We start from the raw sequence: 13592 nt of genomic DNA, 5'->3' as shown, positions 1-13592 counted from the left end.
TCAGAAAATTTCAAACGACATTCCTTAAACCTTGCTCATCACATTTATGACGAATTTACATTTTAATCACACAATCTTTATTATTATCAATTTTTTTTTGTTTATGCCATGCCTATACACATTTTAAAATGTTCAATAAATATAAGGGAAAAAAGAGAATTTTCATCTTTAAGAGAATTTGCTCGTACTTAATAGATTTTTTGATGGACATATCTCAAAGAAGTTCGTAAGTCAATAAATGTATAAAGAAACTATTCAAGTGATGTTTCCAGCCTAAAACGTCACTTGAATAATTTACAGATGTATATTTCAGAATTCTTAATCAGCACTTCGTCCAAGACGTGGTAAATATGGCGGTAAGTTCGACTGTCGTCCAAATCGTGGTGGATATGGTCGACTGTTTAAATTTTGACTGACATCAGGTGAATCACGTCCATAACGTGGTGCAAATACTTTGGATCTCTGTTGGAATTTTGGAATGTAAGGTCCATCGAAGGATGAATCGTCAGCTAAGAACTTTTCGAGGATGATTTTTTGAAGGTCTGGTGACTTGTCGATTTTGTCGATTAGTTCTAGGAATTCTGTTGGGAGGTCGTCAATGAATTGTTGACTCCTGTGAGAAATTGGATATAGAAATAGATTAGATTTGGATTAGAAGGATGAAGGAAGAGTTGGCAGGCCTTTTATGAGTATGGACTCAAAAAATCCAAAAAAGCACTTCCAACTGAGTTCGAGGACTCGAATTGTTTGGGATTATGGACTATGGCGCTTGTACAGTGGAGTCCTGCAACTCTGGATAAAGGCAAGTATGGCATATTGAGGAAAATTGAAGAAATGTCAGGTTCTTTTCCTAATATGCATGATAATTCAGGACAAAACACATCAAACAGCTTGAACTACCATTAATTCACTTCTGATCAGAAGGACATTAAGTCCATAGACTATTCTGGCACAAATAACTCAAAATACACACCTCTTTCCGATTCTTGGTCCAAACCAAAATTCCGTTGGCCTTCCAGACCTCTTTGGCTCATCCATGCCATCTGGTTTCGATTGATATAGATACTTATTGACGTTAGTTCCAACGCTATATTCCTTTTTTGAGAAATTATGCAATTTATTAATATTTTTTGATATTTTTTTAACTAATTGATATTAATCCTCACATCATTAACATTTCCACAAAGTGCACCTTGAAATATCACATAAAAGACTAAAAATCCAGTAAATACAGCCAACATTTTTATTTGATAATCTGATTATCTTGTGTCTGTACTCTTTATTCCAATAGATCTGATAAACTAATGTCGAAATAGGAACTGAATCCAATCCTTTTATATCATTTTATGGCCATTTATCAGGATAAATCACACAGTAGGTGATCCGTATGTCCACTATTTAGAAATTTACATATGTACTGTATGTGCGCATTTAAATCTATGTTGTTTGTGTTAATTGTTGTTATTGATGTAAAAAAGGGCGACAATAAAGGATTAGCAGCTGATGATGTCATCCTGATTAAGTGATAAACATCTCGAAAACATGCAAAAACATCTTCGATAAGATGCTCCTTAGGAACTAATAATTTACATTATTATTTAATGATTGACACACTTTTCCTTCGATTGTCATACACAAGCTTCTTACATGACTATATACCAATGGCAACAAAGTGTCAAATGAAAATTAATTATACGCGTGTCAATCACAATTTTTATATTTTAAATCAACATGTCCTACGCAACATTGGATTGTCCATTGGAATGGATTTACTCTCTTTTTACGTCACATTAGATCAGTTGTGGGGAATCTGTGGACCGCGATTCACTTAAATGACTACTTTGTTGGACGTACTGTGATCGATGGTCACTCTCAGTTGACGTGACTGGCCTCATCGCTGGCTGTCCTTTGCAAATTTCCGATACCAAGTGCTGTACTGTCTATATTAACAGTCTCTCAGTCTCCTTACAATAACACAGCAAAAATGTTTGGAAATGCTATGAACCATGGAATCCCATGTGCGGTTTTGATCGAGGCTTACCACCACTGTGCCGAGAGAAATAAAAGGTTGCCCACCACTGTATTAAATGTTGATGCTATTTTGGTAAAACTGTCAAATTTATTCCTGAAAATAGAATTGAAGTGATTTAGTTACTAAATGCAGGAACGTGTATTGAGAGGGGGTTCACTAAGTTCCTTTTCGCTTTTCATCTCAAAATCTTCATCTGAATCTCAGGAATACAGTCAATAAAACGTGGATTTGGGTTGCTACAGTAAACAGTAGTTTCCAGATGCTATGCTTTGTGTTAGTATGACTTCTAGGTTATTTGTGTGTTATGTAATACATCTTATGGAACAGTCGAAGAAGTAAGTGTGTGGAGCTGAGAAAATCAATTCCTATCTCTCTTAAAATAGTCCAAGGTAAGGGAATCTTCAAGTTAAGAATTTAAATATAGAATTCTGTTATTTGTTTTCATAAACAGTTGAAAGTTTAGATAGCCAAGTAAAATTATGACAAAAAAGTTAAGGTTCGAATCCTAAAATAGCCTTTATATATGAGCTTCTCTATTAAAACCTAACGACGAATCTTTTTTCCTTTTTCAATGCCTAAAGCAATACCCATCAATACTTTTCTAATGCCTTTATTTTTTACACATTGACAACCTTTATTCTATCCATTCCAGACCAAATCAAAGCAAATATCCATTACATTAAATTTTAATTTATTTCTTCAATTAAAATGCGGCTTTTCTTCTCCTTTCGTTTCTGTTGTGGCTCAGTTGGCATAACAAGTTTCTCGCGTGGTTTCGTGTCTTCAGACTTGAATTTATCGAAAATTGTCTTCTCTTCCGGGATGATATTCTTAACTAGTTCTGGAACATGTGACGATTCTGGCATGTCAAGCCTCTCCGACTTTCCTTTTTTGACTTTCTTCTTTTCGTTGTTTGCTTTATTGACGTCTTCGGATGTCTCATCAACCTCCTCAATTTTCATTCGAATTGCTTTACGTTGAGGCATTTTACTGTGAAGCTTAATGATTTCCTGTTGTGCTGTTTCATTCGTGCTATCAATTTGAAGGACTTTGTCAAATGTTTCGTAAGCTTGGATAATCAAATCCTGTCCGATAAAGGCTTGAGCTTTTCTGAGAAGGGCTTTTACATTGTTTGGCTCAATTTGAAGGCATTCATTTGCGTCGGAGATTACTCGGATGTAGTTTTTGAGCTTTAGGTCTGAAATGGAATATTATGGATGTGAATTTGATGTTTTGAAGCCTTGATTACATCCAGTTCTGTAATAAAATTGTCAATACTTACAAACTAATGCACGATTATTCAATGCAGCAGCAGTTTTCTTGATATTAATGCTCTGTGTGTATTCCTTAATAGCCTCGTCATAATCCTTTGCCTTATAAGCTTCATTCCCGCGTTCCTTAAACTTCAGACTCAATCGATCTTTCTCGAAATCTGTAAGTTCATCGACATCATCCTCAATGACTTCAATTAACTTTGTTTTTTCTAAATTCTTCTTATTCTTCGCTTCGGCAATTTCTCGTTGACGCTCATCATCAAGATCAATTTTAAGAACGGCTGCATCAGCATCAAATTTATCCCATTTAGAATAATCGGTTGATTTAATTCTATCTGAATTTTTGTTGGATTTTGATGAGTCAGTGACGACTTTTGGTGCTCTAATTGGCGGTTCATTTTTGTTGGTATTTCTTGGCTTAATTTCACTTAGAATCTTGTCTTGCTGCTTCATTTCCGCTACGAAATTCTTCATGTCATTTTGAACTTTCTTTAATTCATCATCATCAAGATAATTTGTCTTAATTACAGCCGATTCTTTCCAGAATAACTTGCTATTTGGTTTTAATTCCGACAATCTTTCTTCAGCACATTTCGTCAGGTCTGGATAGTAGCCTTCCTCACCAGATCGAAGGATTTTTATGATCCTTTCAAGTGTTTTTGACTCATTGCAGGTTTTGATGTAAGAAAAGTCGAGAAACTCAACTGGAATCTCATATCTTTCAAGTAATGTCTTCTTTGGAGGTTTATCTTGATCCTCAACAAACATATCGGAAATAAATAAATGCAATTGTCTATTAAATTACGTAATTAACTTTATTTATTCACAAAATAACAGAAAAAATTCTAAAATAAATAAAAAAATAATTCCAATGGTTACTATAACTACGAAAAAAATATTTTTTTGTTTTATTTGTAATTTCTCATCAGGTCTAACATTTTGTCATATACAAGCTGGGGTGCATCAATACCCCAAATAAAATCAACATGATTAAAGTTGTCGAATGGAATTTTATAAAAATCAATAGCTGACTGTGTCGGTAAGCTCATGTAGAGCTTCTTAACATCTTGATAGCCAGCAAGCCAATCGTTTTGTGCATAAAATAGAACAACAGGAACTTCAACATTACTGAGATTGTAATGCGGTGGCTTTTCAGTTCCATATCGTCTCATATTCTCTTCAGTGCCATAATCAAAATTCTGGAAATTTCCACTTTCTTGTATCTCTTGTGCATAATGTACAACAGTCTTTGTTGACGTTCCAGCTGGTGAATGTGCAAAAATAACTGTCGCTAGTGTCGAGTTGTATTGATCTTTATCAAATCCACAGATCACAAACAGTGTATTCTCACAAATGTACTTTTCGACTTCATTCATTTCACATCCGTACTTGCTGAGCCACTTGATGATTTTATTTTGCGGAAGAAATTCATTTTGTCCAAAAAATTTCATTATTTTCTGTGGAAATGAAGACCTTAATTAATTTAAATTCAGTCTCAGATTAACATTTTTTCAATTATCTTTGTACATAAAGTTGTGCCTTAATATATACACAGTGCAATTTACTCCGACACCGAGATTAATTAGAGCTCCTTTCCAATTAAGTCTAATCAAATTTTGGCGTCAAGACTTACCAGGAAGTTTAATGAAATCTTTTTCAAAAATTCATTTGTCATTCCGTCAACTCTACGGTGCCAATTTTCAGGGAATTTTAACTTTTTTACGAGAAAATCAAGCTATGGTTTATGATTTTTTGATATTTTTTAAAAATGAGATGTGAGGATGATTAATGAGTTTGTTCATGCAATTGATAGAATAGTATGGAGCATAAGCTGATATAACTTGATAACTAAGAGCATGCTATGAGTCTTGCTTTGGGTCTGCGTTTAGGTTCCAAGAGGAAAACTCACTTGGAATCGGCATTGTCCGTACATAGCAGCTTAGCACATAGCGAAGATAGCAACAAGCTTTCCTCGCTGGCTAAGTGCCAGTTCCTACTTCTTACAGAAGTGAGTCTACACATGCTACAGTCAATAATCAATTTGACAGTGATCAGTTAATAGAAAGGATTTCCCAATTAACATCCAGATCACAATTCAATTGCACTTTATATTTGAACACAAAAGTCTGAATCAATAGTGTCATAAGCCTTAAGCATATTTGTAATATGCATACTTAACATGATTTTTTCAAGTATTTAATCCACAAACTCAGTCTACTCAATCTATTACAAATCACAATCCTTATCAATTGCATGAACAAACTCAATAAAGCTATGATTGTCTGTATGTATTACATCCATGTTATTAATCCCGAGTGGCACAAATTAAATACACAGACTCATTCATTATTGCAAACATTCGGAGTAATACTATTGAGAATGTCAACTGTCGTTTAATGTTCAAATTATATTTGCAACTATAATTAGTTGATATTCCCCTTTTATAGTTGTTGAACCTTTAATAAACATTTTAGTCTGTTTTCTAACTTCAAACAATAAACATCATCCTTATCTGGATACTTAAGGATCCACTATTAAAGTGTCTGTGGTGAATACTCAAAGGAGTCATGACTGAGTCATTTTCACTTATGTCAATCGACGATAATTACTCAGAAACTCAGGATTAATGCAAATACTTAGAGACAATCATGAATGGAATTCTAAAAACACTCAAAAACGTACATCCTCTAGTCAATCATTTAGCAACATACCTCAATATCCTTTGAGAACGGCGCAAGAAACCGAATCGGAGATTTAACGCTAATTGGAAACAATAATAAAGTAATTCACATGTAAGCAATCACTGATAATGCATTCAAAACAATTCCAAAGGTCACTCAGAATTACAAAAATTATTCGAGACCTTGAAAATTTTGTTCCAAATCAGTTTACTTTACTTACTGAGTCATAAATGCAACCGGCGCAAGTGCTATAAACAATTTTATCTTTTCATTATATTCCGGCATCTCACTTAACATCACAAACAGTGCTGTAGTTCCCATCGAATGACCAACATAAATTAAATCATTTTCAGATACAGATTCACCCATTGTTCCTATACAGAGATGATAAAGAGAGTTTTTATGTCTGTATCTTACAGAGATGAACTTGACTTACGCTTTCTATGGTCATAAATAAATTGAATTGAGGCTGGAAGATCGTAAATGGCCATCTCGTGGAAGCTAAAATCCCAAAATTCTCTGTCGTTGTTTGAAAGTGAGATGTGATGTCGTGAGTAAGTATTACCGCGTAGATTCGACAGCCTGTAATGAGATAAGGACATTGTAAGGCTTGTGACTGATCAGACACAACAAGAAAGTCATAGACAGCATTAATCATGATAAATTACCAAACATCATATCCCAAATCAGCAAGTATGAATCCTATTCCTTTTTCTGGTCCACTAATGATCCAATCAGCAGAACTAGCCAAGATTCCATGCTGTAGAAATACTGGTTGACGTATACTTCCATCACATCCAGTTCGTCCACAAGGAATTCTATGTAAATTCAATAAATATCCATCTTCAGTTTGTACTGTATGTGTTTCTGCCTGATATCCATGTCTAGTGATAATTTCTGGAGTTGTCAACTCAGAATCAGGATTCCAAGGCACATCCGGAAATTTCGGTATCCAATTAAGTGGATTTAGTACTTTTGGCAATATTCCAGGTGCTGTAGTTGTTGATGTCTTTTCAGGCTGCCTACTTTGTGTCAGTAAGCTGGATAGAACACTCATAACAATATCAGTTGTGTCACATTTGACATGAACTTGTGTGAGTACAAAAGCAAATGTCGCAAATTTGAGAAATTGCTTCATTTTTTTGCTGGCTCTGTTGCAGGTTTGAGAATGGGAAAGAAAAGAATGAAAAATAAATGTGCTTGGTTAAAAATAAAGTATAAAGAGTAGTGAAAATGGATAAAAGCAGAAAAGTATAGTGCAAAAAGTATGCCACAACCACTATAGTTGGATGACTTCTCTTAAAATAATGAATAATCATCGTACTTATTCCAACTGTTCTTGCCTAACTTCTGTTTGTCCAACTGTTGCGAAATTCCAGTAAACAAAGGAATCAATTGAAAGAATAAATATAATTAATCTTATCTAATTTAATAATAAAGTCACTTAAGTCTTGTTACGATTAAAATTTACTTCCGATTCAGTTGAGAGCTGTTTATAAACTGAGAACTTACGTTGTGCTGCTCAATGTTTTGATTTTTCATTTCTTCATAATTCTAAATGCGAATCTCTCAACTACAGTCAAAAGAAATGGGTATGGATGTGATCAAATGTGACTAATTGGGAAGCGCATTTCTATTGGATGGAACTTGTAATGAGTGTAACGGTCGAGTAATATTTGAAAATTAACGTCAATATGATATTTAAAAGTTAAAGTTCAAAAAATACTTGAACTTCAACGGTCAAAAATTATTTGTAATTTAATGGTCAAATAATTGAAATTTAACGGTCAAAATTATTTGAAATTCAACTGTCAAAACTAAATTCAAATTTAACGGTCAAAATTATTTTGAAAAATTGACCAACTTTTTTGAATCAATTTTCAAAATTTTGAACTAACGGTCAAAATTCAAAAAAATAAAAGTTTATTTGAATCTATAAATTAGCCCTAGACTAGAACTTTTGACTGGTCAAGCAATAGATACACAGACAGCCCTCCAAAATGCAGACAACAGAACCACTCAACATTCCAAAATGCTCCAAAAAAATGAAGTAATAAAATTAAAAGAGTTAAAAGCAGTCTAACTAAATCACATTGTGAATGAGCGGGAGCGGACTGTTGACTCTTTTTCTTTCTACAGTCATTCAGTATGAGAAGACGAAAAAGAGAAAAAAATAGAATGATAATGAAAAGAAATTATGGATGTGGTGTATAAGAACGTTAACGGATTCTGAGCAATGAGTAAGTTTTAAGGTCTTTATTCATTTTTACTCGACTTACTTACAGTGAGAATTATGCAAATATGAATGTTTGAATGTAGTCGTTTATGTAGCATATGAAAATGTTATGTCCAACAGCTGATTTGTGCATTTATGCTAGGCAATGTGACGATGTAGACAAGAATGAGAATCAGCGCTCTTATATCACACATGTAAAATCGTATAAAGGCGAAAAATGCTGCAAATAACTGTAATTTAATTTGCCGGTGCACGTGAGACTATTGATTGTGGTTTATTAATTAACAAGAAGCTGTCTTTTTGCTTTTTCTTGAAGATGTGTACCTTGTTTGCTGATATTTGATGTGTAATGCATTTTCATTTGATATTTGAGTTCTATCGGACAATAAACCATAGTATTGCACAGTCCATTACTCATCAATATAAACAAAGGATGACAAACGATACGAAAATTGCAAATGCAGCAATTAGTTCACTCAGTATCGCCTTTCAAAGTGAATCACAAAGCTAAAATCCCAAAAAACCGTTACACACGTTCCACAGAAAAGTTCAAATAAAACTGAGCAACATAAGCATTAAAATTGAGCAACTCGCGCGAATTTATGTTCAAACATTAGTATTTTAAGAAATTAAGCTTAATTATAGAATATAGAAGGTTTTAACCAATGGATAACAGTGTAACATCAAGAATATCGTTTGTAAGATCAAAATTAGTCAGTGACATTAAGGCAAAAGTCCAGGAAGACTGGTTAAAAGAGTGTGTTTCATATTTTGTACAATCAGAACCAGGTATAAGCAACAATCAGCTTTATGAGAATGTTAAGGATCAATTCTGTCTGGCAAATATATCAGATACATCAAATAAAGTTCTTTCGGATACTTTCGTGACGAAGAAAGATCCATGGACGTTGAAAGAATCTCTATTACTACAAATGCAGTATATCCTGGATATATGTAAGTCTGGATCTTGATGTTCTAGCTTAATTAATTAATGTTTTGTATTTTTTATTAGCTGAACCATTTTATGATCAATGGAGACGGTTGCATGACAAGCAACTTGATGAAGTCATTGAAGATAAACGAGAAACAAAAACATTCCAATCTAAACGGAAGAGAATGTTCAAGCTACAGCTTACAGATGGAAGTAAGACTGTGTCAGCAATGGAAATGAAGCATATTGGATGTCTGAATACAAAACTAACGCCTGGAGTTAAAATCTTAATTATAGGACCTGTACCAGTCGTTAATCATATCATCATGATTAAGGCTGAAAATGTTAAAGTTATTGGCGGAGAAGTTGAGGAACTATTAACAGTCAATGCATATGAAAATGTCCTTCTTAGACTACTTAATAAGCCTACTACAAAGACTCCAATTCTGAACTACTCAGAACAAACTTTAGAGAATGAAAAGCCTTCACAGAATATCCCTAAAAATTTAACCAAAATGGATGAGAAAAGCTACATACAGCAGATTAATCAAAAGCCAAATAAGCCACAAAATTATGTTGATGATATTGAAGATGATGACTTTGATTTCGCAATGATTGATGCCATTGAGGAACAGGAAAGACAAAAATCACAAGAAAATCAGTTAAACACTTCAGCCTTAATGATTGATGACGATGATGACTACATGCTAGCACAAATCGACTTAGATGAGATCGAGCAGCCTACTGTTGTCAATAGAATGGAAACAAGTAATGTAAATGGAACTAATAATGCCGTTAAAGCAAATGACTTGTTGAGGCCATCCATAAATTTGGTTTATGATGATGATGACGACATGCTTGATAATGAACTGAATAATATTCGTAAACGAAAGTCAATTGAGTCACCCGAATGCAGCATAAAAGTCACAAAATCGATTAGATTATCGCCAATAAAGAAACCAGAAATAACAGATAACGACTATCCATTTAAGGTCGATGAATCATACAATTTTATCACTATTGATCAATATGTAGGACTGAATATGCGTCATAAAATGGAACGTGAATATGCCCTGGAAGTGACTGTAGATAAAATTCTTAAAATTAAGGCTGATGTGGAATGGCTTTTAATTGTACAAATTAAAGACAATTATTCACAAAACACAATTTCTGCAAGGATTGCAGATTCAGTCGTAACTGAGTTGACAGGCAGAACAACACGAGAAATTCGTCTAATGAAGATGAAAATGGAAAGAGGACAGCCACAACTAGCAATGGACATAACAAAAACCATTACATCACTTAACACAGTCTTTCAAGATAAAAGTATTCTTGTCTGTATGCAAATGAAGGCAAAACTGCCGGCAGATTACGAGAATGTAATAACGAAAATTTTGGAGAAAACTGACCAAAATAAGCAAATGATAGAGTTGAAGATTGAACAGGATTTATTATCATTTTGAGTATTTTTTGAGATTATGTATTAAGCTGTGATAAAAAGTTAATAAAAGTTCTTAATGTCAAGAGTCCAAGTTCAAGTTCAAGAACATTTTATTCATTTAAAAATTTAATTTTGTATTTTTTAATTGCATTAAGAATTGATTTGAGTTGATTCATGATTTATTTGTGCTTTTGAATGATTTTGGCTTGCGTATTATGAACGTAAAATAACATGCGCACTATGCACATATAGTGTTAAACGTTAGATAATGCGCGTATGCAAATACAGTCTTATTTGTATCATAAACATTATGTGTACGTATTATACACAAAAAATTAATGCGCGCATTATATAATAAAACTACTTGAGCACTATAGACGTAATTTCAAGAACCATTCCCAAATCAATCACCATATTCTTAACTCCATAAGCTTAACCAGTCTACTAATTTAAAAAATTTCAGGCATTGATCCATGGTCAAAACGACAAGGTATATTTTTGATAGTTCGGGATTATAAAAAAATATTAATTAGCGTTATAAATCTTTAAAAGTCAAATCTTCTTGCATTATTCATGAACTAAGTTCATTGTTGATTCTATTCAGCATCTTATCTTTTCTCTCCACCGGTCGGGACTGAAAGCCTCTTGATACAAGATTCACAATGTCTGATGTGTCTTTTCCGCGCGTTTCAGGCATATAAACTTTAAGCAGAAGCGTCAATAAGATGCAGACAACTCCAAAGATGACGAAAACGGCAGCACCCAACCATGTACGGAGCGATGTAAAGCACATTCCAATTAAGAAGTTGCATACCCATGAAGATAAACTTCCTAATGCCATTGCTGATGATCGTTCAGCTGTTTCGAATAACTCGACTCCAATGAAGTATGGAACTGGACCTAAACCAATTTGATACAGTAGAATGTAGCCGAGAAGTGCTACGACACATAGCATTGGGAATGATGAATATGAATCCTGGAAATAAACATCAATTAATAGTTACAGCTCTAAACCACCTGTTGCACAACTTACACTATATCCATAAAAGATGCTCAACAGGAACAAGAATACCCCACATCCAAAGCATGACAGCATAATCAATGGACGACGATTAACTCGAGCCATTAAGAGAGGACTGAAGAAGCTGACACACAAGTTCAGACATCCAGCACCCAAATTTGCCCATCCAGCATTTGATTTCGAGAATCCAATAGACTCAAAGATTGAGACTGAATAGAAAAATACCTAGAAATACAATTAACTCAATAACAGTAACGGAATCAAGCATGAAACTTTCTTACGGCATTAATTCCAGATAACTGTTGTCCACCTTGTAATGCACAGACTAACACAAGTGGAAGTAAAAATTTCGGATCTTTAAGTACATCAAGAAGACCTTTTTGGCTACTTCCTTCCTCTTCCTCAGTATTGTCAGTCAACATTTCCATTGAATTTAATTCATCTTCAGCCATTTCATTATTGTCACATAACTTCTTTAATTCTCTTAAGGCACCACTTCTATCTCCAATAAGGCACAAATATTTTGGACTTTCAGGGAATATTGGATATGCCAAAGTACATAAAATCACGAAAATAAGTTGAAAACTCATACTATAATGCCACAGATCTGACGTTCCTAGTACTTCCTGTAAGCTTACAACTTGTCCAACAACAACACCGCCTGTAAATCCCATGGAACAAAAGACCCCCAATGTTCCTCTCAAATGGAATGGTGCGATTTCAGACAGATACATAGGCAGGCACGTCATTGTCATTCCAGCTCCTAATCCAACCAACATTCGTCCTAGAATTAATAGCTCGACAGAGGAAAGGAAGCGACATATGTGAAAGCAGACTGAACCTATTGTGAAGAGTGTAGCACATGTTAGGTACGATCGTTTCCTGAAAAGATGGAATAACGGTTAAAATAATTTCGGTTAAAATAATTTAAAATTTAACGGTCAAAATAGTTTTGAAAATCTCACCTTCCAATGCGATTAGCTACATAAGATCCACCAAGACTTCCAACAGCACCGCCAACAAGGAAGATTGAGACAATAAAAGACCATAGAAGATCAATTCCTCCTGACGACAATTGGATGCCATACTTTGTGTATAATGTCTCATTTGCCCATGCCTGCATATATGATGACGGTGCATTAATAACTCCAATATTGTATCCACCAACAACAGCTGATCCAAATGTCGTCGCTAAACCCGTTATAAATAAGGCTTTGTTCCATCCTCGAGTCTATATAATACAAAGAAAATTCATACAATAAATCAACAATGAGATGTCATGCCTTGATTATTATAACATGATTAAGCTATAAATAAACTCTAAACTAACTTAATTTCAATTAGGTATGATAAGATTTGCCAGTTATTTAAACAGTTATAAAACGGCTCATTACTTGGGTCAGCACTAAAGGTTAATAAATGAAAACTAAGATTCAAGGCATGAAGCATGTCATAAAAATTGAAATGCCGTAACTAGAATCTTGACGTATTTATTTTTTTGATAAGGCACAATATGAATACACAAATTTTTTTTGGCATATGATCAATGAAAACAAGACTTTCCGACATTTTTAAATGCTTGTACCTAATTAATGGCTGTTTATTGGACATAAGGCAATTAACTCATACAAAGCAGTTCTTTATATCCAGACAAAGATCTTCTTAATCCTATACTTATATTTAATGACAAATAATTGTTCTTACTCGTTTGTGTAATGTATTCCTATACGGTGATTTGTCTTGCTTTAAAGCACTTCCATATTCTTCATCATGTCGATCCATTGTACACTTCTACTTATATCACTTTCAGCCTATATCACTTTCACTTCTCCGAGCAATTAATTTGTGACTCCTTGTAGATTGAATTAGAGTCAACAAATCAGAACATTTATGATGCAATTTATGCTGGATGTTTTTATTTCTGGATCTTTTTGATGATTTTACTGGAAGTTTTATGATTTATTAGAGGAATCACA

At 33.9% G+C, this 13592-nt stretch overlaps 5 protein-coding genes across 5 annotated transcripts; 1 reads left to right on the top strand and 4 right to left on the bottom strand.

Moving 5' to 3' along the window:
* Positions 1 to 24: 24 nt before the first annotated feature.
* On the bottom strand, positions 25 to 1307 carry LOC139095334 (PBAN-type neuropeptides-like). The gene is made up of 3 exons (XM_070646667.1): positions 1167 to 1307; positions 974 to 1095; positions 25 to 613 (listed from the first exon to the last, which is right to left on the bottom strand). The coding sequence occupies exons 1-3, from the start codon at positions 1239 to 1241 to the stop codon at positions 319 to 321; spliced, it is 492 nt and encodes a 163-aa protein (XP_070502768.1). The 5' UTR covers positions 1242 to 1307; the 3' UTR covers positions 25 to 318.
* A 1411-nt stretch (positions 1308 to 2718) lies between these two features.
* Positions 2719 to 4074, bottom strand: LOC139095430 (sperm-associated antigen 1-like). Its single transcript, XM_070646779.1, has 2 exons — positions 3315 to 4074; positions 2719 to 3230 (listed from the first exon to the last, which is right to left on the bottom strand). Exons 1-2 carry the CDS (start codon positions 4072 to 4074, stop codon positions 2719 to 2721), a joined length of 1272 nt encoding a protein of 423 aa, XP_070502880.1.
* Positions 4075 to 4181: 107 nt separating this feature from the next.
* Positions 4182 to 7471, bottom strand: LOC139095316 (lysosomal acid lipase/cholesteryl ester hydrolase-like). The gene is made up of 6 exons (XM_070646640.1): positions 7312 to 7471; positions 6656 to 7138; positions 6424 to 6569; positions 6208 to 6361; positions 6018 to 6066; positions 4182 to 4763 (listed from the first exon to the last, which is right to left on the bottom strand). Exons 2-6 carry the CDS (start codon positions 7123 to 7125, stop codon positions 4215 to 4217), a joined length of 1368 nt encoding a protein of 455 aa, XP_070502741.1. The 5' UTR covers positions 7126 to 7138; positions 7312 to 7471; the 3' UTR covers positions 4182 to 4214.
* Positions 7472 to 8818: 1347 nt separating this feature from the next.
* LOC139095307 (recQ-mediated genome instability protein 1-like) lies at positions 8819 to 10701 on the top strand. Its single transcript, XM_070646629.1, has 2 exons — positions 8819 to 9177; positions 9236 to 10701. The coding sequence occupies exons 1-2, from the start codon at positions 8889 to 8891 to the stop codon at positions 10615 to 10617; spliced, it is 1671 nt and encodes a 556-aa protein (XP_070502730.1). The 5' UTR covers positions 8819 to 8888; the 3' UTR covers positions 10618 to 10701.
* Positions 10675 to 13519, bottom strand: LOC139095308 (solute carrier family 2, facilitated glucose transporter member 1-like). Its single transcript, XM_070646631.1, has 5 exons — positions 13321 to 13519; positions 12582 to 12847; positions 11898 to 12498; positions 11629 to 11841; positions 10675 to 11571 (listed from the first exon to the last, which is right to left on the bottom strand). The coding sequence occupies exons 1-5, from the start codon at positions 13396 to 13398 to the stop codon at positions 11167 to 11169; spliced, it is 1563 nt and encodes a 520-aa protein (XP_070502732.1). The 5' UTR covers positions 13399 to 13519; the 3' UTR covers positions 10675 to 11166.
* Between the last annotated feature and the right edge of the window lie 73 nt (positions 13520 to 13592).

This window comes from Chironomus tepperi, unplaced genomic scaffold (assembly GCF_022539635.2).
Source record: "Chironomus tepperi strain 1889 unplaced genomic scaffold, CSIRO-AGI_Ctep_v1 contig_364, whole genome shotgun sequence".
In the NCBI taxonomy this organism is placed as follows: Eukaryota; Metazoa; Arthropoda; class Insecta; order Diptera; family Chironomidae; genus Chironomus; species Chironomus tepperi.
The sequence above is the reverse complement of the archived record's forward strand: the minus strand, read 5'-3'. Positions and strand labels throughout refer to the sequence as shown.

What these genes read in the sequence shown, in the direction of transcription:
- LOC139095307 (XM_070646629.1), top strand. Translation starts at nt 8,889, where the DNA reads ATGGATAACAGTGTAACATCAAGAATATCGTTTGTAAGATCAAAATTA. An exon ending in GCAGTATATCCTGGATATAT is followed by an intron (nt 9,178 to 9,235) that starts GTAAGTCTGGAT and finishes ATTTTTTATTAG; the next exon opens with CTGAACCATTTTATGATCAA.
- LOC139095334 (XM_070646667.1), bottom strand. Translation starts at nt 1,241, where the DNA reads ATGTTGGCTGTATTTACTGGATTTTTAGTCTTTTATGTGATATTTCAA. An exon ending in TTTGTGGAAATGTTAATGAT is followed by an intron (nt 1,096 to 1,166) that starts GTGAGGATTAAT and finishes TTCTCAAAAAAG; the next exon opens with GAATATAGCGTTGGAACTAA. An exon ending in GGACCAAGAATCGGAAAGAG is followed by an intron (nt 614 to 973) that starts GTGTGTATTTTG and finishes AATTTCTCACAG; the next exon opens with GAGTCAACAATTCATTGACG.
- LOC139095308 (XM_070646631.1), bottom strand. Translation starts at nt 13,398, where the DNA reads ATGGATCGACATGATGAAGAATATGGAAGTGCTTTAAAGCAAGACAAA. An exon ending in GTAGCTAATCGCATTGGAAG is followed by an intron (nt 12,499 to 12,581) that starts GTGAGATTTTCA and finishes CCATCTTTTCAG; the next exon opens with GAAACGATCGTACCTAACAT. An exon ending in GCATCTTTTATGGATATAGT is followed by an intron (nt 11,572 to 11,628) that starts GTAAGTTGTGCA and finishes GTTTATTTCCAG; the next exon opens with GATTCATATTCATCATTCCC.
- LOC139095316 (XM_070646640.1), bottom strand. Translation starts at nt 7,125, where the DNA reads ATGAAGCAATTTCTCAAATTTGCGACATTTGCTTTTGTACTCACACAA. An exon ending in TATTTATGACCATAGAAAGC is followed by an intron (nt 6,362 to 6,423) that starts GTAAGTCAAGTT and finishes ATCTCTGTATAG; the next exon opens with GAACAATGGGTGAATCTGTA. An exon ending in CCGGTTGCATTTATGACTCA is followed by an intron (nt 6,067 to 6,207) that starts GTAAGTAAAGTA and finishes GTTTCCAATTAG; the next exon opens with CGTTAAATCTCCGATTCGGT.
- LOC139095430 (XM_070646779.1), bottom strand. Translation starts at nt 4,074, where the DNA reads ATGTTTGTTGAGGATCAAGATAAACCTCCAAAGAAGACATTACTTGAA. An exon ending in GAATAATCGTGCATTAGTTT is followed by an intron (nt 3,231 to 3,314) that starts GTAAGTATTGAC and finishes ATTCCATTTCAG; the next exon opens with ACCTAAAGCTCAAAAACTAC.